Here is a 25,185-nt window from a genome sequence, read left to right on the forward strand (position 1 = left end):
ACTTGTTATCTTTTGTATGACCCTAATATCTTAATCCCAAGCTTGAAACCTTCAAACAGCTTAGCCACTGGCTTTCTTAGCAAATTATAGGTTACTAATTAGCAAGGTCTAACTGAGATGTCAGCAAGAATAAGTCAGAATTGAAAATCTGTTTACTAGAGTATATCCCCAGACAGGGCCACCTATTTCATGGAGAGAGGTTGTAAGGTTTGCTGTGGAAACCTCATAATATTGACCTAAAACCCTTCCATCTCCCAAGAGTAGCCAAAATGAGGCATGAGGAAAGGTAATGGATTCCACAATTACTCCTCTTCAATATGAAATCAATATTCTTCTTCAAAGATGTAGAAAGTCCTTTCTGTTTTAAGTATTATGGGTAAGTACATGAATCATGGATGCTTACACCCTTGTCAAATACAGCATCAAGGAAGCATTCAGTGAAAGGCAATAGTGTATTTATGTATGTTTTCATTTTTTTCAGTGTAGCTTAGAAACAGAAAAGCAAAGAAAAAAGAAAAAATGACTCCTTCAAAGCAGGAGAGAAGCACTTTACAGTTCTGATAAATTTATAAGGACCCAAGCTGCAGAGCACTGACTAGGTCCATAGAGAAGATCAGGAAAAATATAAAACTGTCTTTGCAATAATTGGAAAATCCAAACAAACTACTAAGGCTGATACCTAGGAGAAATCTTCCAAGAGAAAGAAACCTCTGATATCTGATTTTACTATTAGTAATGTCCCATTCTTAAGGTGTCCATATAAGGCAGTGTCTCATGTAAGATGTTTTAAAGGAATTTGCATCTGTTTCTAAAAGGAAAACAATTCTCTAATTTTGTGGAACACGTTTTTAAAATGTAGGTATAAATTGTCTGTTCATTATTTCCTTGAAAAGCCTGGGAGTGGAAGGAGGTCAGCTCACGCCTTTGGAGAAAAACACCTCTCCAGTTACTGCCTACAGAACCACAGTCAAAGGGAAATTGTTACCAGTACACCAGCGGTTTGGTCTTTGTCCTGTTGCTCTCTGCGTGGAAAGTCAATCACTAGGCAATGAGTGTTGCCAGGAAAGAAGGCTTTTTCAGGTGCTGCAGCCTGTAATAGGAGATCAGTCCCAAATCCATCTCAACTCAACTGACTAAAATTAGGGGTTTATATAGCAGAGAAGAAATATAACTATGTGTAGGAAAACAGGAATTAGGGATGGGCAAGGAGGAGAAGTTGGTTACAAGAAGCAGGTGGTCCCTTAGGCAATCATGATGGGTGAGGGGTCTGGCTCCCATGGTCCAGATGTGATGATCTGGTAAGTTTCAGTTGCTTGACACTGTCTGGGAGGCCTGATGATTGATTTTCTGAGAAAAGAACTCAGATAAGACAGTTTTAACTTTCTCAAATTTTAAGACTGGGAGGGTCAATGTCTATGTTTATTCAAAAGAAATCATAAACATCAGTTCTATGGGACACTTGGGCAAGTTTCAAAAGGATGAGATAATCTCATGAAAAACCTAGGTTCGGGTTTCAAAATAAGAAAACAGCAAATAGATCCCTCCGCCTCACAATCACACAAAATCAATCAACAAAGCTGTATGCCTCCTCCCACTATAGTTCTTATTAAAGGAACATTCACAGGATGAAGCTAGACTTTGGAGATGGATGTTATTCACAAAAATACAATTATGTCCATTAGACTCCTCTTACAAAGGCAGGAAAGTAAACCTAGATACATTGTAAAAGTATTTCCTGCTAATCCTCCCCTATTGACTGTGGTAAGAATATTGGACTGAAACCAACATCTGCAGTAGAAAGGATGTGGAAGAGGAAGTGAGCAGAAATTTAATTCCTGTATTATTCATATTCGGTATGGGACTCTGTTTCATGCTGTATCCACTTTGCAAAGTGCTATGGATTCATTAAGAAATTAGCAAACTGAATATGTGCCTAAATGGCCAGCATACTCCAGGCTGAAAAGTGTTTCTGTCACTGCTTCCTAGAATTGTTTAAAAACTGTTGTGACTGGTGGTTCTTTCTGGTTGAAATGGCCTGCTCACAAACACTGAATTAGACTTGGGCATTTTGCCAGGGGCATTGATACCAAGAATGTTTGGAGGCAAGTCTTAAATGTAATTTGCAGAGCCAGGAGGTGCCAGAACTTCAAAATAGGCAAAGTTGCTCTCTCGAACAGTGGTAGAAAGAATCAAAGTGTTATTCTGACACTGGCCTTGGCAGTTTTTGTCCCAGTGACTTCAAATTTTGGAAGCTGGCAGTAAGACACATGCAGAAACTCATGGGAATATGAATATGTGGATGAAATTATAAAAGCCCTAGTTGATTTTATTTCTTTAGTAAAAGCTGTCATGAGTAAAGGACTAGACTGGAGTCAGGTGCTAAGCATCTGGCTCCAGTCCAACCTGACTCCAGTCAGGTTCTTGTTTTACAGATACGTACACTGAGAACCAGATCTTTGATTTGATTTGCTTGGGTCCTAAAATCTTGTTCTCAGTGTCTACATATGTAAAACAACATGGTACTGTGACCAAAACAACATGGTACTGTGACCGAAACACCATGGGTTAGATCCTCTTGCTTGCTACATAGAAAGCTAATCACTAAGACAATGAGTATTGCCAGGGAAGGAGGCTTTATTTGGGTGCTGCAACCAAGAAGAACAAATCAGTCTCAAATTCATTTCACCAATCAATTAAAATTCAGGGTTTCTATAATGGGGAAGGAATGTAGCTACATGTAGGAAAACAGGAATTTTAGGGAGGGGCAAGGAGTCTGGCATTTAATTGTCTGGTGTCATCTGTTCCTTGCCTAAAGGTCAGTTTGCTGAGGAAGAAACTCAGATAAGACCAATTTAAGTTTCAAGTTTAAGACAAGGGAGGGTCAATTTCTATATTTATTTATTATTATTATTATTATTATTTGAGATGGAGTCTCAGTCTGTCACCCAGGCTGGAGTGCAGTGGCACGATCTCAGCTCACTGCAACCTCTGCCTCCCAGGTTCAAGCAATTCTCCGGTCTCAGCCTCCTGAGTAGCTGAGACTACAGGTGCCTGCAACCACGGCCAGCTAATTTTTTTTTTTTTTTTTTCAGTAGAGATGGGGTTTCACCATATTGGTCAGGATGGTCTCAAACTCCTGGCCTCAGGTGATCCACCCGCCTCAGCCTCCCAAAGTGTTGAGATTACAGGCATGAGCCACCACGCCCGATCATATTTATTTTTAAAAGTAAATATTAGTTCTATGCGACACTTGAGCCAATTTCAGTACCACTGGGAGGGCCAGGAAAGGCAAAGTAGTTACAAGCTAAACCCTCTTTTTATCTGCTTTATATTTCAGGGGTTCTCATTGAGATTTTGTTTAATGAGTATGTTCTGATGCTAAAATAAGTTTGAAGACTTCCAGCTGGAAGATGTGTTCTAAGGTCCTTTTGTTACTGAAATGTCAGAGGTTCTGTCTAGGTCTTGCTGCTCACTGCATAGAACGCCAGTCACTGAAACAATGAGTATTTCCAGGGGAAAAAGCTTTATTCGGGTGCTGCAGCCAAGGAGCTAGGTGATCAGTCTCAAATCCATCTACCTAATAGACTAAAATTAAGGGTTTATATAGCAGGGAAGAAATGTAGCCATGAAAACAGGAATTAGCGAAGGGTAAGGAAGAGGAATTGGTCAACAGGAAGCACATGGTCTATTAGGCAATCACAACAGATGAGGGGTCTGATGTCTCATTGTCCAGATGCGGTGTTCTGGTAAGTTTCAGCTGCTTGATACTATCTGGGAGGCCTGATGGTTGGTTTCCTGAGAAGGGAACTCAAATAAGACAATTGCAATTTTCTCAAATTTTAAGACTGGGAGGGTCAATTTTTATATTTATTCAAAAGAAACCCCAAACATCATTTCTATGGGACAGTAGTGCTGGTTTCACTTTCTGTTCTAAATTTCTAATACTCTAAATGAGAATAACCAGTAGAAATACATTTAATTCTTATAAATCAAATAGCTTTAAGTACTATTTTTCATTAAATTTTTATTAGTTGGTACAATATTTGATTTTGAAAACTGCTTCATGTCAACCACATAAATGAAGTTCTGTGAAACCCCCAAATACACATGCAGAAATTTTAGATACAGGCATATAGAAAGCAGGTCCAAAATCTTTATCAAAACCTACATGAAAGTGGTAAGAACAAGTGGTAAGAATACAAGTCATCTCCCACTGGCTAGGAGTCAAAAAAAAAGTCTAGATCTCAAGCTGACGCCAAGTAAGAAGAATTGAAACAGATTTTATAGGCTCTATGATGTGACTTCCCAGACTTTCTCTCACAATCACATCCTCTTCCCAACATTACAGTGCCCATATGTATCCATAACATTTTGGGCAGGAGAGGGAGTCAGCAGGGTCTTTGATGATCATGCAACATTACCACTTAATATTAAATTTTCTGATATTTGCAAGAAGCTGATGACAAATTATTTGGTTTTCCATGTCAAACCTCCATGATATATTTTTACTAGATACAAAGAATCATGCATTCTTCACATTTAAATCAATAACCTTGTTAAGTTGGAGCTCTAGATGGCTCCTGGGCCTAGGGGTAAGTTGTTTGTTTTAAAAGACATATTCTACGATAATTAGGAAGAAAAAGAATAAAGAAAAACATAAATGTTTGCCTATTCAAAAACACCTTGCCTTCAAGGGCTCAGACAATGACAATTATTGGGAAAACTCCAATAATTTTTTTAGTGCACTTTCAATGTTATTTTGTATTGAGTATTTGTCTGACTCTTAGCATTGTAATTCAATAGCAGACATTTCCATGGTCCTTAAAATCCTGATTCAGAGGGGAATAACCCACTGGGAAAAATGGAGCACTAAGCTGAGTCAGTAGGCAGGAACCAGAGGCAGTAATAAGAACTGTAATAGAAGATCAGATGTCAGAGAGAAGCCTCCAGACACATTAAACCAAAGAATTATACGTAGGTGCTGGTTCCCATAGCACAGCAAAGCTGGGTTCTGGAGATGTTTATTCTTACCACTTCCACGGAAAAAAACAGGACTTCTTTCATAGACTATATGCTAACTCAGACATTTTGCACCAAGTAGAAAAACAATGGGTCATGAAATACAAACCAAAACACTAATTTCACTAGAACCAGGGGTTGATTCAAGGTACTGTAAAAATTCTCGAAATTTAACACTTTTGATATTTTTTCATTTCAGATGCTGCACAACAAACATGTCATGGTCCGTGTGGGAGGAGGCTGGGAAACTTTTGCAGGGTATTTGTTGAAACACGACCCCTGCCGAATGCTGCAGATCTCCCGTGTGGATGGCAAAACATCCCCTATCCAAAGCAAATCTCCAACTCTAAAGGACATGAATCCAGATAACTACTTGGTGGTCTCTGCCAGTTATAAGGCTAAGAAGGAAATTAAGTGAAACAAATTGGTCATGACAAGGGGACCCTCATAATGGCCTGTATCCACTTCTCCAGTATAGTCAGTTTAGTTCATATGTTCTGAAAACTGTTTTGGAGAAAGATAGACAGAAAAATGTCATCATATTGAAAAATGTTCAAAGAGTAGCACTATTTATTTTTAATGCTTCTGTAGAATATGACCTATTAAAAGAAAATCTAAACTCAAATTTAAATTAGCCAAATTTTAGGCAAATTATTATTTCTCAATGTGCGAACACAGTATTTAGAACACAATATTAGAAACACAATTCTAACTAAAGATAAATAAGGAGAAAACATTTAGGATTTGCAGATAAGTCAACAGAAAGTGCCTGCTTTACACTCATGAGTAAAAGCACTCCAGACATTTTTATAATTGCAAGATTTTTATGCTTTTTTTTTTTTTTTTTACAAAATGATGATTAGTGTGATAATGTGCTGCAAAAAATATCCAACAGCACTACAAATAAGTACAGAGTATTCACAATAGTAATATGTTACTGGAAAGGCCACTTCCGAAAAGTTTACATTCACTTGGAAGGATGCCTTAAAGTATATCTCTTATCTATGACCAAATATCTGGGGTACTTTTAGAAGTTTTCAGTACACTCCCTTAGAGAATAGCTTATGAGTTATTTCACACATTCCTTAGCACATGGCTGTGTTTAGAATGATCTAGTGTAATTCATACATGAGCTGACATACGTTGATATTTTGACGAGTAAATCGTACAGTCAAATGTTCACTGATTTCATGTTATTTCAAAGCATTTTCTTATTAAAAATATATCTTTAGTTAATCCTATTTTGCTATGCTTTCTAGTAAAGTAAATTCACTGTAGCTAATGATGTTACAGACTTACGTATACCCTTGTATACCTGGGACAGGGCTGTTTTATACCAATAAACAGCAAAATATTGTCCTTACTCTTTCAAGAATTAAAAGGATAAGTTTTAAAAATGTTATCTGTCTCTAAATCAATGCCTCATTCTGAAATCAAGTTAATTTTCAAATGGCAACTTTCTCCAACAGTTGTAAGAAGAATCAAATTAGGGCTCCCTGGCACTTCTTCACTTTGGGAGATGAGTGATGGTGGTGTTAGTTTTCCTTAGCAGAGAGTTCAGGTTTTATTATTGGTAGTAATGTTAAGTGCTGCTCTCAGTATAAAAAGGATAGAAAATTAATTTTTCATGTATTCATTTTTCAACATCAACAAAAGAATCCACCTTTCTTGCTCCAAAAAGTCAGGAAGGAAGAATGTTTGTCACATGACAAATTTAGTCAAAATATACATAATGTGTTAATTGAGAAGTTCTTAAATAACATGCATGGCATAATTTTGTAGTGCTGGAAGGGATGATAATCATTTGGGGGAGAGAAAGTCAGTGAAACCTAAAAAAAAAAAAATTGATTAAAAAAAAAAAACCCTGAGGTGTTGTAGGAGATAGTCACCTTGGTGCAGTGAATAATTCTAATATATTTTAAAATATAATGTCGAGTGATAAAGATTAAGATCTTTAAATTACCTAATACTGACACTGAATTTCTTTGTGTAGTTAATGACAATATTTCCATCAACATTTTCTCCTGTGCCTAAATTTGTTCCATAAGCGTATTTATATCCTTAATAATATAATTCCACTGCCTGTCTCTCAAACAAAAATTAAAAATAATAGTCAACTTCATTAAAGAAGTGTAGCTTAACAAAAGTAATATTAACCTCTTTATCTTTTGCATTAGTAGTTATCTATTGCTGCACTAAATTGCCACAAACTTGGTAGCTGAATAAGCATGTTTATTATCTCACATTTCTGCAGTCATTCAACGTGGTTTCAATAGGCTAAAATCAGAGTGTCACCAAGGCTGTTTTCCTTCCTGAAGAGTCTAGGGGAGCATCCATCTCCTTTCCTTTTCCATCTTCTAGAGGCCACCTGCATTCCTAAGCTCCATGATTTCCTTCCTCCATCTTCAAAATCAGCAATGTAGCATCTCTATGACCCGTCTTCTTTCTTCACATCTCTTTCTCTCATAGGTTGGAAAGGTTTTCTGCTTTTAACAATCACAAGATTAGCTTGGATCTACCTGGATAATCTATTTTAAGGTCACTAACTTGAGCACATCTAAAGAATCCACTTTGCCATGTAACAACATATTCACAGCTTCCAGGGATTAGGACATGAACATATTTGGTGGGGAGGGAAGGATTATGATACCCATACCACATCTAAGATGGTCTTTTAAGTGTCACTGAAAACATGGTCACAACTGGCACTGGAGTCTAGCTGCTAGTCAGTCGGCACCAACCAGGGATGTGAAAAAAACTGAGACTATATTCAGCCTCTTACTCCTCAACTCCTTATTGAAGACTGGCCAGGACATAGACCAAGTAGGTTAATGTCACCTTATTCTCAGCTAGATGTAAGATCCAAAGAAGGACATGGAGAGGTGGGTCCAATAGCCAATGAATAAAGGATTAAAAAGTCTAAATAGTCTAGAAATCTGATTGCAAACAGAGTGGAAACATCTCAAACCAGAAGTTCAAGTAAATAGTAAAAAGGCCACAGTGAGAAATAATATCAACACACTGAGCAGACTAGGCTGATTCTGAAATTAGGTGACTCAATGCTATCATATTCAGTGTCTCCTGATGTGGGTGGGGACAGAATAGTACCTACAGGATACCTGGTAAAAGTGCTTGAATCAGAGACATATAAGGAATGATTTCAGGAATGCTGGGAGGTGTTCATTTTTTACTGTTAAGAAATTACTTGGAGGAACTGTTAGCTGTCTTGTCTGCAGATTGTTTTGTACTAGCAAAAATAATAGAAGCAGGGAGAATGAGTAGAAAACTCTGGATCACCAAATGTAGCTCAAAGGAAAGAGGAACTTTGTTACAAAAATGATCCAAGACACAATGCCCACTTTATAAGGTACTTGACACTTTGTCACTGAAAAGACAATATCGACTAGAGTTGACTTCCTCAAAGATGTTACCAAAGGAACATTTAAGAACACTGGGTGAGTACACTAAATTTAAACTTGTTTGTGATTAAATTTTTTCTCAGATTCCTCTCTCTGGGTCATGTTGGGGCTATCTTTGTCCTTAGGGTTTCTGAAGACCATTGACTATCTCTCAGAAAAGTGCATGAAATGAGTTTTTCTAGACATATGAAGAAGGAAACCAACCAACTACATCTCTAAGGTGTAAAATATCTTCAGATTAACCATGAAGTTATGAAATCTTATAATCCTCTCATTTTGCATTTTAAGGGCCATAAGGCATCAGAAAGTTTAAATAATTTGCTAAGGTAAAACAGGTAATGGCTCTAATTCCAATGCTTTTCTTTTCTTAAAATTCTATTTCATGAATCTTAATCAGATTGGGGTAAAACGGGTCAAATCTCAATCCCAATTCATAGAAACTCAAAAGTGGAAAGATTAAAAATTATCTCAAGTCCTCTGATTTTAAAGTTGAGGAAATTTTCTAGCTAAATTTCCCCAAAGTTAAACATGCGTCTGAAACTCATGCCTTTAGATGCACAATTAAATGTTATTTCTATGATCTCTAGTGTCAAAATCTTTGTGCATAAAAGGATCTTAGTGGCTGAGTTGGAAGGAGTCTTGAAGTATTGAAGACTAATGGCCTGATAACTGCTGTTCACATTGCTATATCATGTGTTTATCTCCTATAAAAGTAATTCATATTATTTTGGGGGCCCTGTGGGAAATTTATTTTTACCATTTTGAGAAATATACAACTGTTTTCCAAAATGGGTGTACCAATTCCTCTTTACACCAGCAACGTATGATAGTTTGTTTTTCCATATCCTTGCCAACAATTGGTATTTCCACTTTTACGAATCATAGCCATTGGAGGAAAAAAGGGAGGGCATGTTTTTTACTTTAATTTCCTTTTTCCTAATGACTAATGAAGTTGAACATCTACATGGTAATGCTTGTTTTACAGTTTCTTTGGTGAAATGCTATTCAAATCTTTTGCACGTTTTTAATTGGATTATTTTATTGAGATGTAAGAGTTCTATGAATTCTGGATATAAGCTACTTATTTACAGTCTACAGTTTGCCCTTTTTCTTTTCTTCTGTTCTTCTCCTCTCTCTCTCCCCTCCTCCTCCCCGCCCACCTCCCCCCTCCCCCATCTCCCTGCCCCCACTTTTCTCTCCTCTCTCTCCCCTCTCTTCTTTTGAGATGGAATATCATCCAGACTGGAGTGCAGTACCACGAATCTCGGCTCACTGCAACCTCCACCTCCTAGGTTCAAACAATTCTCGTGCCTCAGCCTGCCGAGTAGCTGGGACTACAGGCACGCACCACCATGCCTGGCTAATTTTTGTATTTTTAGTAGAGACAGGGTTTCACAATGTTGGCCAGGCTGGTCTCAAACTCATGAATTCCAGTGATCCACCCGCCTTGGCCTCCCAAAGTGCTGGGATTGCAGGCGTGAGCCACTGCGCCCAGCTGCCTTTGAAATTTAATAGTGCTTTTGAAATTAACATTTTATGAAGTTCAATTTATTTTTTAAATTAATAATGCTTTTGGTGTCATATCCAAGAAATCTTTGCCTAACTCAAGGTCGTAAGGATTTTTTCGCATGTTTTCATCTAGAAGTTCCATGGTTTTAGTTACTGCGTTCAGCTCTATGATACATTTTAATTTTTGTGTGTGGTGTGAAGTAAAGGCTTGAGTTAATTTTATTGGCATATGGATTCAGTTTTCCCAGCACCATTTGTTGAAAATGTTATTTCCCCATTTCTCCACTGAAGTGCCCTGTAAACTTTCTATTCTGTTTCACTGATCTAGCAGCTATCCTTAGGCCAATACCACACTATCTTGACTATTGTGGCTTTATAGTACATTTTGATATCAGGCAGTATAAATTTTCCTACTTTTCTCAGAAACTGCAATTTTAAAAGACAATTTCAACTTTTACATTCAGTGGGTACGCATGAAGGTTACATGGATACATTGCATAATGCTGAGCTTTGGGGTGAAATTGATCTCATCACCCAGGTGACTATAGTACCCAATAGTTAGTTTTTCAAACATTGCCCTCCTCCCTCTCTCCCCACTCTAGAGTAGTGCCCAGTATCTATTGCTGCCATCTTTACATCCATGAGCATCTAATGCTTAGTTCTCACTTGTAAGTGAGAACATGTGGTCTTTGGTTTGGTTTCTGCATAAATTCATTTAGAATAATGGCCTTCAGCTGCATCCATATTGCTGCAAAGGACATAATTATGTTGTTGTTACGGCTGTGTAATATTCCATGGCATATATGTATCATATTTTCTTTATCCAGTTTACCATTGATGGGCACCTAGGTTGATTCCATGTCTTTGCTATTGTGAATAGTGCTGCAATGAACATACATGAATGCATGGCTTTTTTGGTAGAATGATTTATTTTCTTTCGGATATATACCCTGTAATGGGATTGCCAGGTCCAATACCAGTTCTAAGTTCTTTGAGAAGTCTCCAAACTGCTTTCCACAGTGGCTGAACTGAATGACTTACATTCCCACCAATAGTGTATTAGCATTCCCTTTTCACCACGGCCTCAGCAGCATCTGTTGTTTTCTTAAGTTTTTAATACTAGCCATTCTGACTGGCGTGAAATATATCTGACTGTAGTTTTGATTTGCTTATCTGATTAGTGATGATGAGCATGTTTTCACATTTGTTGGCCACTTGTATGTCTTCTTTTGAGACGTCTGTTCATGTATTTTACTCATTTTCAATGGGGTTATTTTTTACTTGTTGAACTAAGTTCCTTATAGATTCTGCGTATTAGACTTTTGTCAGGTGCATAGTTTGTGATTATTTTCTCCCATTCTGTGGACTGTCTGTTTACTCTGTTGATAGTTTGTTTTGCTTGCAGAAACTGTTTGTCTCACTTGTCAATTTTTGTTTTTGTTGCAATTGCTTTTGAGGACTTAGGCATAAATGTTTTCCCAAGGCTGATATCCAGAATAGTGTATTCTAGGTTTTCTTCTAGGATCCTTATAGTCTGAGATCTTACAATTAAATCTTTCTTTAATCCATCTTGAGTTTCATTCTTCTGCTTATGGCTAGCCAGCTATTCCAATACCACTTATTGACTAGTGACTGCTTTCTCCATTGCCAATTTTCATCAACTTTGTCAAAGACCCGATGGCTCTAGTTGTGCAGCTTTATTTCTGAATTCTCTATTCTGTTCCATTCTGTGAAAAAATGACATTGGTAGCTTGATAGGAACAGCAGTGAATTTATAGATTGCTTTGGGCAGTATGTCCATTTTAATGATACTGATTCTTCCAATCCATAAGCATGGAACATTTTTCCATTGGTTTCTTTCAGTGTGTATTGTAATTCACCTTTTAGAGATATTTCACCTCTTTGGTTACATGCATTCCTAGGTAGTTACTGTGTGTGTGGCTATTGTAAATTGGATTGCATTCTTGATTTGGCTCTCAACTTGAATATTATTGATGTATAGAAATGCTACTGATTTTTGCACATTTACTTTGTATCCTGAAACTTTACTGAAGTTGTTTATCCATTTTAAAGCCTTTTGGCAGAGTCATTAGGGTTGTCTAGGTATAGTATCATGTTGTCAGCGAAGAGAGACAGTTTGACAACTTTTTTCTATATGGATGCTTTGTATTTTTTTCTCTTGCCTGATTGCTCTGGCTAGTACTTCCCTACTTTGTTTTTTCAAAACTGTTTTGGCTTTTCCAAGTCTTGCATTTCCATATAAATTCAAGGATCATCTTATTAAGTTCTCTAGAAAAGTTTGCTGGGATTTTGCACTGAATTTACTGGCCCATTTGAGAATTACCATCTTCCAATCCAAAAACATACAATGTTTCTTCATTTAGATCTTAATTTATTGGCAATGTTTTGTCATTTTTAATGTCTACAGTTTTATTTTTCCTATTTTATTTGTTGATATTGTAATTAAAATTTTCCCACTTTCAATTATAGATTTTTCATTGCTTGCATATAAACATAGAATTGACTTTCATATACTTTTCATTCTGCAAGATTACTAAAGTCATTTATTAGTTCCAGAAGTTTTTGTGGAACCTATGAGAATTTTCTACCTGAGACACTTGGTATTAACCTACTTTAAATATATCTGTTATATTTATAATGTAACTATGTCTAAGAAATATAGACAGAGAAAAGGGCATTTTAGGAGTTAGACAGGAAAAGGAATTTAGCATAACTCCTTGACATCTGACTTAAGTAACAAGATAAATTTCAGGGAAATAGCCTAGAGAGCACCAATCTGTGTGAAAAACTAATTAGTTCCACTTGAGATAAGTTAGAGGTACTTGCAAAGAATGGATCAAACCTGTTTTGATAACTAGAAGACATTAACTCAAAACCCAACACAAATTTGGTACTATAAAAATAGCCAATGCAGGCGGGCGCGGTGGCTCATGCCTGTAATCCCAGCACTTTGGGAGGCCAAGGTGGGGGGATCACCTGAGGTCAGGAGTTCGAGACCAACCTGACCAACATGGAGAAACCCCATCTCTACTAAAAACACAAAATTAGCCAGGCGTGGTGGCACATGCCTGCAATCCCAGCTACTAGGGAGGCTGAGGCAGGAGAATCACTTGAACCTGGGAGGCAGAGGTTGCGGTGAGCTGAGATCGCGCCATTGCACTCCAGCCTGGGCAACAAGAGTGAAACTCCATCTCAAAAAACAAAACAAAACAAAACAAAAGCCGATGCAATTCAGGATATAATAACAAAAAAGTATGATATCCACAGGAATAATGTATGAATACTTAATTTGTAGGCAATAGTTATCACATTCAAAGTCAATATTTGCAAGGTGAAGCATAACTAGAAGAGGGAGACTAGGACAATAAAAAGCCATATCAAATGGGAAACTTAGTATTTTGAGTTACTGGAACCAAAACTTCATCAAAGTCTGTTATATATACAAATGCCTTGTGTCTGTAGCTTTTGAGAAAATTGAAGAAAAAAGCCACAATACTATATTTGAATTAGCTTAGAGCATGCTTAGTAGTTAAGAGAATTTGAAATGCTTGCTGGGAGATGTTAAAGAAATATACCTTATGTCTCAACACATATAGGCAGTCATGGCTACTTACCTCTTACTGGTCTATTCATGCAGAAATTATTCAAAACCGGCAAGAGTTGCTTTTGTCTTCTAAGAACATAGCATAATGCTCATCAGTGAAAATAAGAAGTCAAACATTTGGAGAAAGGGAAAATTCAAAGTTCATGTCCATTTTCCTGGGGTACAAAGGATAGACAGAATTTTTATGATAGTATTATTTCTTTAGGAAAAAACAGGATACTAATTACATCATTTTTCCTTTATAGAAAATCCACCTATAAATCCAGGGATTGTATGAACACACCAAACAACCTTTGGTTCTGTTGCTCTTCTGAATCCCAATGTGATAAAAATGTTCCTGAGGTTTCCCTAACCACCAATTCAGGTTCTAAGTATTTAGGATGCAGTAAAGATAAAATTTTGTTAAAGAGACAGCTAAAGCTAATTTTTACATAGAAAAAAATGTATATTTATATCCCTAAAAGGCAATACAGAATTTATAACCAAACCATGTGTGGGAACTGTTAAATTACATTCCAAATACTAGCAGTGGAACAAACAGAAACACAGAGATGTTTTAAAAAACATGCAGCACGTTACAAAGAGGCCGTGTAATAATTCACAACTTTTGTTAGCAGCCGTAAGTTTGATTAGTATTACGCAGCAATGGTTTAAGCAATTTTAAATCATGATATGATAGTTACATATATGCATTTTACTGTTCCAGTTATAGTTTAGTAATAGGTCAGGGGTTTGAGCAACATTTTAAGCATTATAATTTTCTCCTAAATTACTTACTATGGGAAATTGGCTTCCACTTAAGGTTTTCATAGGAACTGATGGTTATTTTATGAGGGAGATGTCCGGACGTATGTGTGTATGGGCGTGTGTGTGTGTGTGTGTATATACACACACATATATAAATTAGAATTTGCAGATATTATGTGTATGTATACACACATATATAATATATATTATATATATATATAATTTTTTAGTCATGTTTTTAGTCATTTGCTTTTTTTTTTAGTCATTTACCGGTTTCTCATAAGACATTCAGTCACTTCTTTTCCCTTGCCCTTTCCTAACACTGTTCCTAACATTTGGGTACCACTCCTTAGCTCCTGCGACCCATGTGGTTTTGGAGAAAGCTGATCACACTCATGGTGACAGGCCATGGTTGGAAGTAACATGTTCCACTTTTCCCGAAAAGTAATAGATCTGAATATCATTCATGGTTAACAATAGATAGCGTGACATTTGGGTATGACCTGCTGGTAGAAATAGGGCATGATTCCCTGGAAGTAAGTCACTTACACCAACCGAAGTTCTAATTCTTTAAGATGTAGTAAAGACAAAATTGTTCTTGCTATATTAAAATGGAAGAAAGGATTTGCAGAGTTCAAGGATGATATGCTCTACCTCTATATGCACTCCGCTATCAATCATTCCTTTTACTTTCTGCCTTGAAAAAATCATTTTAATAAAATCAAAAATTTTCATTCTAAAATATAGTTCAGTGACTTCACTACCCTTTATGAACAAAAACAGCACGAATCCTCTAAAGAAAATTGAGCCAAATTGTTATGTTTTGCCTAGATATTCACACAATATTTCACACCATAATAGAAAAAATAATTTTTCCATGAGAAGTCAAGAGACCTGTATTATATAATAGTTCAAACTTTTTAAAATTAACATGTACAATATACTGCAGTATAACATAATTTTTGTGGGAGGGGTAGATGAAGATAGTGGCTCAGTTTCCTTTGTGTAAAGCAAGTGAACTTGGTCGATTTAACTTAAAATTTCTATTAGCACTTAATATCTGCAAATTTTAATTTAGGGCTCAACATGTGGCCTTGCCATTTAAAAGAGCTATCAGCCTTAATAGCTAACACAAATTCTTTTATTTCAGTGTATTATATAGGAGAAACAAAAAATGCTATAAAATTCATGTTTCTAATGAACAAAAATGTTAAGGTTTATGACTATGCATTGTATAGAATTACCTAATATTTTTACATCTGAAGTAGACCTTTTGTAAGTACAGTACCTACATGTTTTTTTCATAAATTCATACTTGCCTTTGTTCGCAGTTTCACATCTGTATAAATCTTATGATCATTCTCTAATAAGTACACAAGATTAACACTACTTATGAAATATGGACAAATATATTACTACTCATTATAACCCATCCAGATTATTAGTTTAACTCATTCAATTACTACAAAGATCCTTACAGAGCTGAATTTAATATACAATAGAACATCACTGCCCTCTGATGGTATCACTAATATATAATTTTAAATTCAGCAAACAAAAAATCCTTTATCATAAAGTAAAACAGGGTATGTTAATTTTATAAGCTACATAAATAAAAATAAATTGGAAAAAATTTTACATCTGCCTAAGAATATCCATTACTAAGTTATAAAAATTTACAGTGCTCCTTCACATCAGCCCTTCAAATGATTTTTTCAAGATTCTCCCTGATGATCAGTTTAAAGGCACTAAGTCCATAAGTTTAATCAAACATCTTCATACATAGTGAAATAAAAACAGATGTAACGCGATGCAGCACAAATATAAGTAGTTAGATCATTTTATAAAGGATGAAAAGACAACTGCGAATTTTAATCTTAGAGGTATATGCAGAATGTTTACATGCAGTGTATGTATATTCACTACTTAGTTCCATTTTTTAACTACTAAGAAAAATAGCAAATCACCCACTAACTGCAGAAGAGCAAATGTAGGAAAATCAGTATTTAATGAAAAGTCTAGCCATTCTCTAAGCTTGAAAATCAACGTTTTTTTAGCATTGCACTTAAGGGCAATAATATTACAAAGTCTGAATCTTCATTTACTCAAAGAGAAGAAATTAAATTGATGAAGTCCACTTGATTGCAGATAATAAACAGTTATTGGCAGTAGATTCTTCTACTCATGTTATGCTTTATGAAACTGTCCACTAGAAAAGATAAAAAAGAGACAGAAAAGTAAATTTTACTTGAAGTTATATAACAGTATTTTAGTGAACAAACAGGCAAAAAGAGGAATATGGGACAAAGAAATACAAAATGATTTTTCTGAATAGCAGCTATTCATAAAATTTTACATTATAGTCCAAAGCCTGAAATAAGATGATAGTTTAAAAGCATAAAGAAGACAAAATATCTGGTCAGATTGGTGGGTAGTTGAAGGATAGCTCTGTCTCACTGTCTTGCCTGTAGTTTTCAAGAGTAACTGTAGAATGTGCTGGGAATGTAACATCCTGGGATAGCAAATGAACGGCCAAGGACAGCTCAAGTTCTGTTCCAGTCCCTCCCTAAAGACAGGATGTCCTTCAATGCTTTAGCCCAAGAAGTCATGTAGTACCTCCCCTTCTAACGCCCAGGTCATAAAACCCAGGGCACTCATCTGAGGTTCAAGTGGGGCACACACAGATGTCATCAACCCCGGGCAGTTTTCCTTGGGAGACAAGCTTATAATGAATCCTAGGCTTCTGTTGTCCCTTGTTGCCAATCTGTAAGTAATAAACTCACTCCACGTTAAATGTTTTTGGTTTTGTTTTGGGGTTTTCTTGAGACAGGGTCTCACTCTATCGCCCAGGCTGGGGTGAGGTGGGAATGGCTCACTGCAGCCTCAACCTCGCAGGCTCAAGTCATTCTCCCACCGCAGCCTCCCGAAAAGCTAGGACCACAGGCACATGCCACCACACCTAATTTATTTTTTATTTTTGTAGAGACAGGGTCTCGCTATGTTGCCCAGGCTGGTCTCTTAACTCCTGACCTCAAGTGATCATCCCATCTTCTCAGCCTCCCAAAGCTTTCCTCTCACAGCTGAGATTACACGTGTGAGTGACTGTGCTCAGCCTCTTCATGCAAATGTTACATGCATGAGTATTCTGTCCACTGGACTCTGAAGTTGGTAACCACTGCACAGTGAACCTGCTATTCAGTAGCAAGAGCCTAAATATCCAATAATCAGTAAAGGAACACAAAATAAAACACAACAAAACAAAAATTTAAAAATTCTTGTTTGAGCCAGGGAGTCAAGAAATGGCAGAAACCATTAAAAAATGGTTTGGCAAGGTCTTTTCCTTCTTAAGTTGAGAAAATATTTCATTTGCCCCTTTGTTTAATGAAGTCTATTAAATCTGTGATAGGTCCTGAAGAGCCATTAGGATAGAACCAGAGATATTTAGCAATCTCTTGATAGTGTTTTCCAAGTACATCCAAGGAATATTATTGGGTGTTTTTATACATATACATATATATAAAATCTATGTTTAAATACATTTTCAAAATTAAAGATTAATCCAAGTAAACTTGCTTTTCTTCATTGTACAATTTCTTAGAGGCCATAATTCTGTGCCTTTTTTAGTCTCTAAGAAGGGGATATAGTCTACAATATACAGTTTACCATTTTTAAATATTTATTCCCATGGGACTCTATCTTCCAAAACATCTCTCTTAGGACAAGTGTTATAAACGCTAGGATAGTGATTCTCAATCTGGGTTCACATTAGATTACCTTGGGAAGCTTAAAACAGTCCTGATGGCTAAACCCTACTCTCAGAGACTCTGACTGGTGTGAGGTGGAGCCCAATGAACAATCCTTTTTGAAAGCTGACTATGAAACTCCAACATGCAGCTAAGGTGGAAAGCCATTGTACTAGAGGTCTACCCTTACTCCCATGCTGCTATATCCTGTACTGATAGTACTTTGCATCCTGATGCCATCATCACATTGACTTCTTCAGGTAAGAAGTCAGAAGACAGTGGGCATTACCCATGCTAATTACCCTGGAAAGACGCAGCACTGGTCAGGAGATGAATAGGTGAAAGGCATGAATACAGGGAATGCAAACTAGACTCATATTCTAGGTAGAGTCAGGTCAGAAAGACTCTACCTAGGGAAGAGTCTTCCTAACCTTCCTACCTTAGGAAGACTCTACCGATACTTCAGGCCAGCCCATGAAACAAGCCAGACAGCAGCCATTAAAGGACCATAGGCCAAGCGTTTTGAGGGTTAAGTACTTCTGCCTTGTATTTTTCCCTTCTGTTATCCCTGAGCCTTCCAGAATTTTTTCACTTCATGCTCTTGACATGCTGTGCATGTGTCAAGCAGAATGGAGCATGCCACTTGAAGCTAGTGTGTTAGTGGTAGGTGATGAGGAATATTCCAAGGAAAAATTACTCACAGTGGACAACAGCAGTGGCTAATGACAGTGAGCCACTGGAGAAAATCCTCCTGCCACTATATAGTATCAAGGTCCTGAAGGTCATTTTTACTAAGTGAGTTTGAGAGATTTCTTACAAGAACAGTACACAAAGAAAAACAGAAACTAAATTTAACATTGGGTATGTTTTACATTTTGAGCACTTTTGAAGGGATTGTAAGTAATATAAGGCCTAATTTTTTTTTTAATCTATAGACTTCAGAGTGGGGAAGCTTCAAGTTTAAGAAAGCCTCTTTCTTTATTATACTTTAAAAGCTGATGTTAATTTCATTAGGTTAGAACTTGTGAAGTGTCTTCTTAATTATGATTAAGTGTTGATTAAATTATCCTTTTCCTATAACATTACGTATGACTTTAACTTAATACCTTCACCACTTCTACTGTGAAATAGTGGATCTCATTATTTCCAGTCCTACAATTTAATTTTTGTAATTTTGTGTTTGTTTTTGACAACCCTATATGAAGTAAACCTAGTGAAACAGCACTGTATCTCAACAGAATATTGAGATATGATAAAGAATTGACGTTGTTATCACCCAACTGTTTTACTTTACACTAGACCTATTCTGTTCTATTATGGAATTATAAAAAACATAAGCAAAATGGTCAGACTTATTTACCTTATATTGAAACTAATTATATATTGCTAAAAGTTCACCATAAAAAAACTTTATAAATAAATTTTCATTCATTAAATGATATTAGATGAAGTAACGTACAATAGTAAAATACACAGACACACATTCTTATTTCTGTGATATTCTTGAGCCAGAATCAACTGCTCAGGGTGTTCATAAGCTGCCTGCCCCACAAGTTAGGAGAGTATCTACATGTAGGCAAGTGTATGTGTATATGTACATGTATATGTATGTGCGTGTGTGCGTGTGTGTGTGTGTAGTTTTGAGAGAAAAACAATAAATCTGTTGAAAAGTACTCATAAATCATTGACAAGTTAAATATAAATGACTGAAATTAAAGACATTGTCCTTTTCGCAAATATACTAACTTCCATTTACTTTAAAAATGGACCAAGAATAAATTCTTAATATCTGAGCCATTATTTTCCTGAGCTTTAAGGGATTTTAAAAATAAATCCTTTAAAGTCCTGCTAGACTGTAAAGACTCCAGCATTCAGAGACTCTGCTTAACTTGTCCACCATTATATTCCCAGTGTCTAGCTCTGGGATCCATATCTAGGGAGGTATGTGTATGATACCCACACCTGTATACATTCTGTAATCCAAATTAACATTTACATAACTATAATAAAGAGGGGCAATGGAAAGATCAAAGATTCCAAATCAACGAGTAAAAGAGCTCAGGCCATAAAACAGAACTTATAGTGTAATCCAATTTAATAAGATATGTAAATGAAGGTTAGAAATTATGTCTGTCAAAATGATACTTAGTTTGGATGACTTTTACACTTCTTTATACTTTTCCATATTGCTTGAATTTTTGAATTATTTAAGATTAGTAGTAAGCATAAGAGTATTAAAATATATATAGTGTTAAAATAATAAATCTATTATTTCATTTTGGGGAAAAAAGCTAATTGATTCCAATAAATGTTAAAATAAATTGGTATTACTTCCAATATTTACTACTCATGCTTTTAAACTATTTCAAAATTTTCTGATAATACATTTCAGGAGAAAATTATGAATGGATTGCTACTTAAGTTTTTTTAAAATGCCAGTTAAGTTAATCACTAAGAAAATTTTAATACTTACCCTAAGTCCACCTTCTGGTGGGGGCCCAGATGTAGCAATTTGTTTTTCTATTTTTTCCTTTTTCTTTCTCTTTTCTTGCACAGATTGAACATCTAAAATTCCCCGAGATGCAGCCTTGAAGAAATTTGATAAGAAAAACAGAAAGACAACAAAAATCTGTCCAGTGTGCAAAACATTTTTTTGTCTATCTTTGCTTTCTAGGTTTTTCTTTGGGGGTAGGGAGTTGGTTTATTTTTGGTAACATAGAAGGAGTGTTTCTACAACAGCCTTACATAAAACATCATTTCTTCACTGGGTATTTTGTAACTATACAAATTTTCCCCTAAACTTGCTTCACATCTGTAAGTATTTTACAATGCACAGTCATTTTAAAAGGAAGGATGTTACTAAAAGAGTATCTGAATTTAGAGAAGATATGATAGTTTTCATATATTAATATAAATATATTAATGCAATTCATATAAATAAGGAAATCATTTTGAAAATAATTACTTTAAATGTAAATTTTTGGGATATCAAAGGCCATTTGCGTTACAAAATCTAGCTATGGACATCTATGAAGAATAAAGTCCAAACTCAATTATCTAAGTAGGCAAAACTTGATCTTTAATCTTACCTCTTTTCGTCTTCTCTCTGCAGCCTCTGCAAGCTTTGCTCTTTTCTCTTCCTAAATAAATGTGTAAAAATATGTATTAAAATAACAAACATTATTATTAATAAATTATTCACATTTATTTCATAGGCACTATAACAATTTACAAAAATATTCGGTACTGGCCCTAAATGTCCCACAAAGAATGCCACTACTCAACTTTCTGAATTTCATTCTCCTAATCAATATACCTTCAAATCAGCACATGCTAAAACAGATACAAGGTTTACCTATATAATCATTTATTTACTCTCTTTTTTAATAAAAAGGCCTACAAGCTAGTCAGGGCAATAATAAAACAAATAATGTTTACAAATACAAGAAGGAAAATACATGGTTTGATACTGCCAGTTAAAATGGAGTCTGAAGTAACCTGGTGTTTTTAGGAAAGGTTAATAAATGAAGTGGGCTAATCTCAGTGTGTAGGAGGGAAGGATTGGAGTAATTTCATGAGAGGTATTGTTCCATATCAGAAAACAGTGAATGCTATTTTTCTAGACCATGTACTACTTATTATAAAACCCTTTTTTAGGTGCTGGGATACAACAGTGTAAAAACATAGATAAATGTCTCCTCCCAAATGAAACAAATTCCAATTGCGGGCGCACAGACAAATATAATGAAGCAAGTAAACGTCTGTCAGATGGCATGGCAGATAAGTAATGGGAGAATGGGTGGGTGGTATTGTGGGGAATATATTTTGTTTAACGTGGTCAGGAAAAGCTTCACTGATAAAGTGACATCCAAGCAGTGAGCCGTGTGGTTATCAAGGGAAGAGGGTATAGTATGAGGATGGGGGGAGGGCTTAACAAATCTGACATGTTATATTTTATCGACAGCCAGAACAACAAAATCAACTTAATTTAAAACAACAGCAGCAACAAAGACAAGCTGAACTTTCCCACATCAAATTTATAAGTACTAAATTTTTAGTATCTATAATAGCTGAAGAGTTAATGTACTTCCCAAAAATACTTCATTTTCTTCAACTAATTTTTAGCTAGAGAAGAGAAACAGGTTTATGTCAACTCCCTGTAAGGAGTACTAATGTAAAGATACTGTTAACAGAAAGCTACAAAAAGTGTACATGTATTGTACCACACACCCACTAGCTACATTTGAATTTCAGATAAGCAATGAGTAATGTTTTTGTAGAACTAGATCCCTAATATTGCATGGCACAAAACGATATTATAAACGTATTCCTTGTATATCTGAAATTCGAATGTAACTGGGTGTCCAGTATTTTTATTAAATACGACAACATTATAAATTGGACACTCTGTACTACATATTCTTTTAAAGGGAGAACGTAAAAGAATGAGATAAATACTAAAAAGAAATCATTAAAAAAACATATCCGATAAAGCTCAGGCGTATAAGCGACTTTCCGAGCACCTTCTTTTAAAAGATGGTAGACACAGTTGAAAACGCACATCTCCTAGACGACTAAAGAGCTCCCGGGGAAAGCAATGTCTTTTCGCGCCGAATTCCACCTACCACATCCCCCGGAATGTCCCACGCGCAACGCCCTCTGCGTGCGCCGGCGCCCTATGAAGATCCGGTGCAGCTAAAGTCAGTGGAAGGTAGAAAGACGCCACAGCCGCCTTTCGACAACTTTTTGTTACAAAAGTGGAGATCTACACGGAGGCGACGGCCTAGGTCGCTCTGAGAGGACCCAACGACCCTCCTGACGTGTCCACCCGTCCTGCTAGCAGGGTCCCCCAGCGGGCTCTCGACCTGCGCCACCAGGTACAATGGCTCGGCCCGCCCCGCAACCCGAGGACAGGTGCTCAAGGCGCGGCCCGGCGGACGCAGGGACCTGCTCTACTCACCAGGTCCGGCGTGGGAGGCGCGGACTCCCCGGGACAAGGAAAACACAGCCCCATAGGGACGACAGCTTGGGAACCCTGACCGGGTTCGCCCCAGGCCAGGCGGCGCTAACTGCGCGGTCCGGAGCCGGTCCCTGGTCCTCCGCGCTTGCCCCGCCCCCACCGCCCTCCACTGGCTCGGCTCCGCCCCAGCGGCAACGCCCCGCCCCCACCCCGCGGCTCTGCCCCGCCTCGCCTCTCTGCGGCAACGCCCCCCTCTTCTCGCGACACCAACCAGTCCCACAGTTCAGCTGCGCCCCCTTAAGGCATTGCCCCTTCCTCACCCACAGCTCCGCCTACCCCCGCCCCGCGACCGCTGGGCTTGTGGCCAAAGCCTAGGTTCCAGGAAACACCTGCTGTGGGTAGCAATGCAGGGAAGGGATGGAAAAGCTTCGCTACGGTTCCAAAGCTCTTCCTGCTAACCTTGCCTTACCATTTATAAATGAGTGAGTGGTACAACTCTGGGTAGTTCATGCTACCTTTTTTTATGAGATGGGACTCTGGTGTCCTAGAAATTAAAGCCAAAATTCCAAGTAAACATCAGCACCCTTTTCTCCCTTCTTAGTGACAGTGCTATTCCAGAACAGAGGGCAGAATATAAAATCCATTATTATGACGATGAATCTAGCGTCATAAATGTGGCATTAGTTGAGATTTCCACTAGTTTCTGGTATTTAGAAGTCATTTATCCTTCTGAGAGAAATAATAAAGTTTCATCTACTGAGAAATATTTTAATGACATTCTCCTCAAATTTTAATAAGTATGAGAATCAGCTGGGCAACTAGTTAAAATTTACATGCTGATTTAGTAAGTATAAGGTGGGACCTGAGAGTCATTTCCGGTAAACCCACAGGTGATACTAAAGTTACTGATCTGGTCTCCACACAAATGCTTTTATTTTATTTTATTTTATTTTATTTTTGCATTCTATTAGTTATTTCTGCTTATTTAAAAATTTTCAAACATTACAAAAAGGTAGGATGTATAGTGACAGCGTCTCAGAAACCATTGTCGGCTTTTTGATATACTTGCTGGTTAATTTTTTATAGATGTATAATTTACATATAATATTATGCACTTATTTTGACTGTAGAGTTCACTGAGTTTTAAGAAACATGTGATCACCACATTCAAGATATGTAAGTTTTCCATCACCCAAAAACCTTCTATTGTACCCAATCCCATTCAATACTTTATCCTATACCTAGATCCAGGAAACTATTAATTTGTTTAATATCACTTTAGTCTTTAAGTTTTGCATAAATGTTAATATCACTATAGTCTTTAAGTTTTACATAAATGAAATATACAATATGTTTTGCAAAAGCCGTAATATTTTTTAAATTCTTGCATGGTATTGAATGAAACAGTAGTTTATTCCTTAAATAATAGGGGATGATGCTTTTTTAATACTATTATTCGATTGCATGGGCCCTTTCTAAGGGTAAATAAAAATATGTAAAGAAAAAGTGAAGGTTCTCTGTTGCAAAAAGAGAAAGATAACTACCCACCTCCTCTTTAGCACTGTGTTTAGAAAACGTGAAATTGTAAGCGCTATCTCTGTCTCACTGAAATGTATGGAAAAAAAAAAAAAAAAAAAAAGGCCAGGCGTGGTGGCTTACTCCTGTACTTTCGGAGGCCAAGGTGGGTGGATCACCTGAGGTCAGGAGTTCAAGACCAGCCTGACCAACGTGGGGAAACCCTTTCTCTATTAAAAATACAAAACTTCGCCAGGCATGGTGGTGGGCGCCTGTAATCCCAGCTACTCCGGAGGCTGAGCAGGGAGAATCGCTTGAACCCGGCGGAGGCTGCAGTGAGCCGAGCTCGCGCTACTGCACTCCAGCCTGCACAACAGAGCGAGATTCCGTCGAAAGAAAAGAAAGAGAGGAGGGGAGGGGAGGGGAGGGCAGGGGAGGCTAAATAAGCCTCTTGCCAGTTTTGCATCAGAAAGAAAGAACCTAAATAACTTTTGCATCCTCAGAATATCTTTGGAGGCCTATTGGCTTTCTCTTAGAAATGAAAACATCCCAGAGTGGCACCTGTCTCCCCGTCTTCATGGTAGTTTACTGTCTAGGCACTTGGCTTCAAGATGGAGCTTTCTGCTTGTCAAGAGATACAAGTGTTAT

General features: G+C 36.9%; 2 protein-coding genes across 14 annotated transcripts in view; one reads left to right on the forward strand and one right to left on the reverse strand.

The window, feature by feature from the left end:
- The window catches only part of GAS2 (growth arrest specific 2), a 261,526-nt gene that overhangs the window by 180,578 nt on the left and 55,763 nt on the right, over window positions 1-25,185 (forward strand). For 6 of the 8 annotated variants that reach the window (XM_031016006.3, XM_055356513.2, XM_004050830.5 and 3 more), the window contains exon 8: window positions 5,219-6,419. The exons of the other annotated variants lie outside the window; for them this stretch is intronic. In XM_031016006.3, coding sequence (XP_030871866.1) covers window positions 5,219-5,437 — 219 coding nt within the window. In that variant the 3' untranslated portion in view covers window positions 5,438-6,419. Of the gene's footprint in view, window positions 1-5,218; window positions 6,420-25,185 lie in introns of those variants that run through there. 8 annotated transcript variants of the gene reach the window in all.
- SVIP (small VCP interacting protein) lies at window positions 4,005-23,218 on the reverse strand. 6 transcript variants are annotated; one of them, XM_063711048.1, is made up of 6 exons: window positions 23,023-23,197; window positions 21,152-21,202; window positions 20,536-20,649; window positions 16,425-16,528; window positions 13,583-13,727; window positions 4,005-5,523 (listed from the first exon to the last, which is right to left on the reverse strand). In XM_063711048.1, exons 1-4 carry the CDS (start codon window positions 23,074-23,076, stop codon window positions 16,514-16,516), a joined length of 234 nt encoding a protein of 77 aa, XP_063567118.1. In that variant the 5' UTR covers window positions 23,077-23,197; the 3' UTR covers window positions 4,005-5,523; window positions 13,583-13,727; window positions 16,425-16,513. The 6 variants fall into 6 exon arrangements, with proteins under 6 accessions (XP_063567118.1, XP_063567115.1, XP_063567116.1 ...); XM_063711045.1 differs by having other exon boundaries at window positions 4,005-7,502; XM_063711046.1 differs by having other exon boundaries at window positions 4,005-7,505.

This window comes from Gorilla gorilla, chromosome 9, assembly GCF_029281585.2.
Source record: "Gorilla gorilla gorilla isolate KB3781 chromosome 9, NHGRI_mGorGor1-v2.1_pri, whole genome shotgun sequence".
NCBI lineage: Eukaryota > Metazoa > Chordata > Mammalia > Primates > Hominidae > Gorilla > Gorilla gorilla.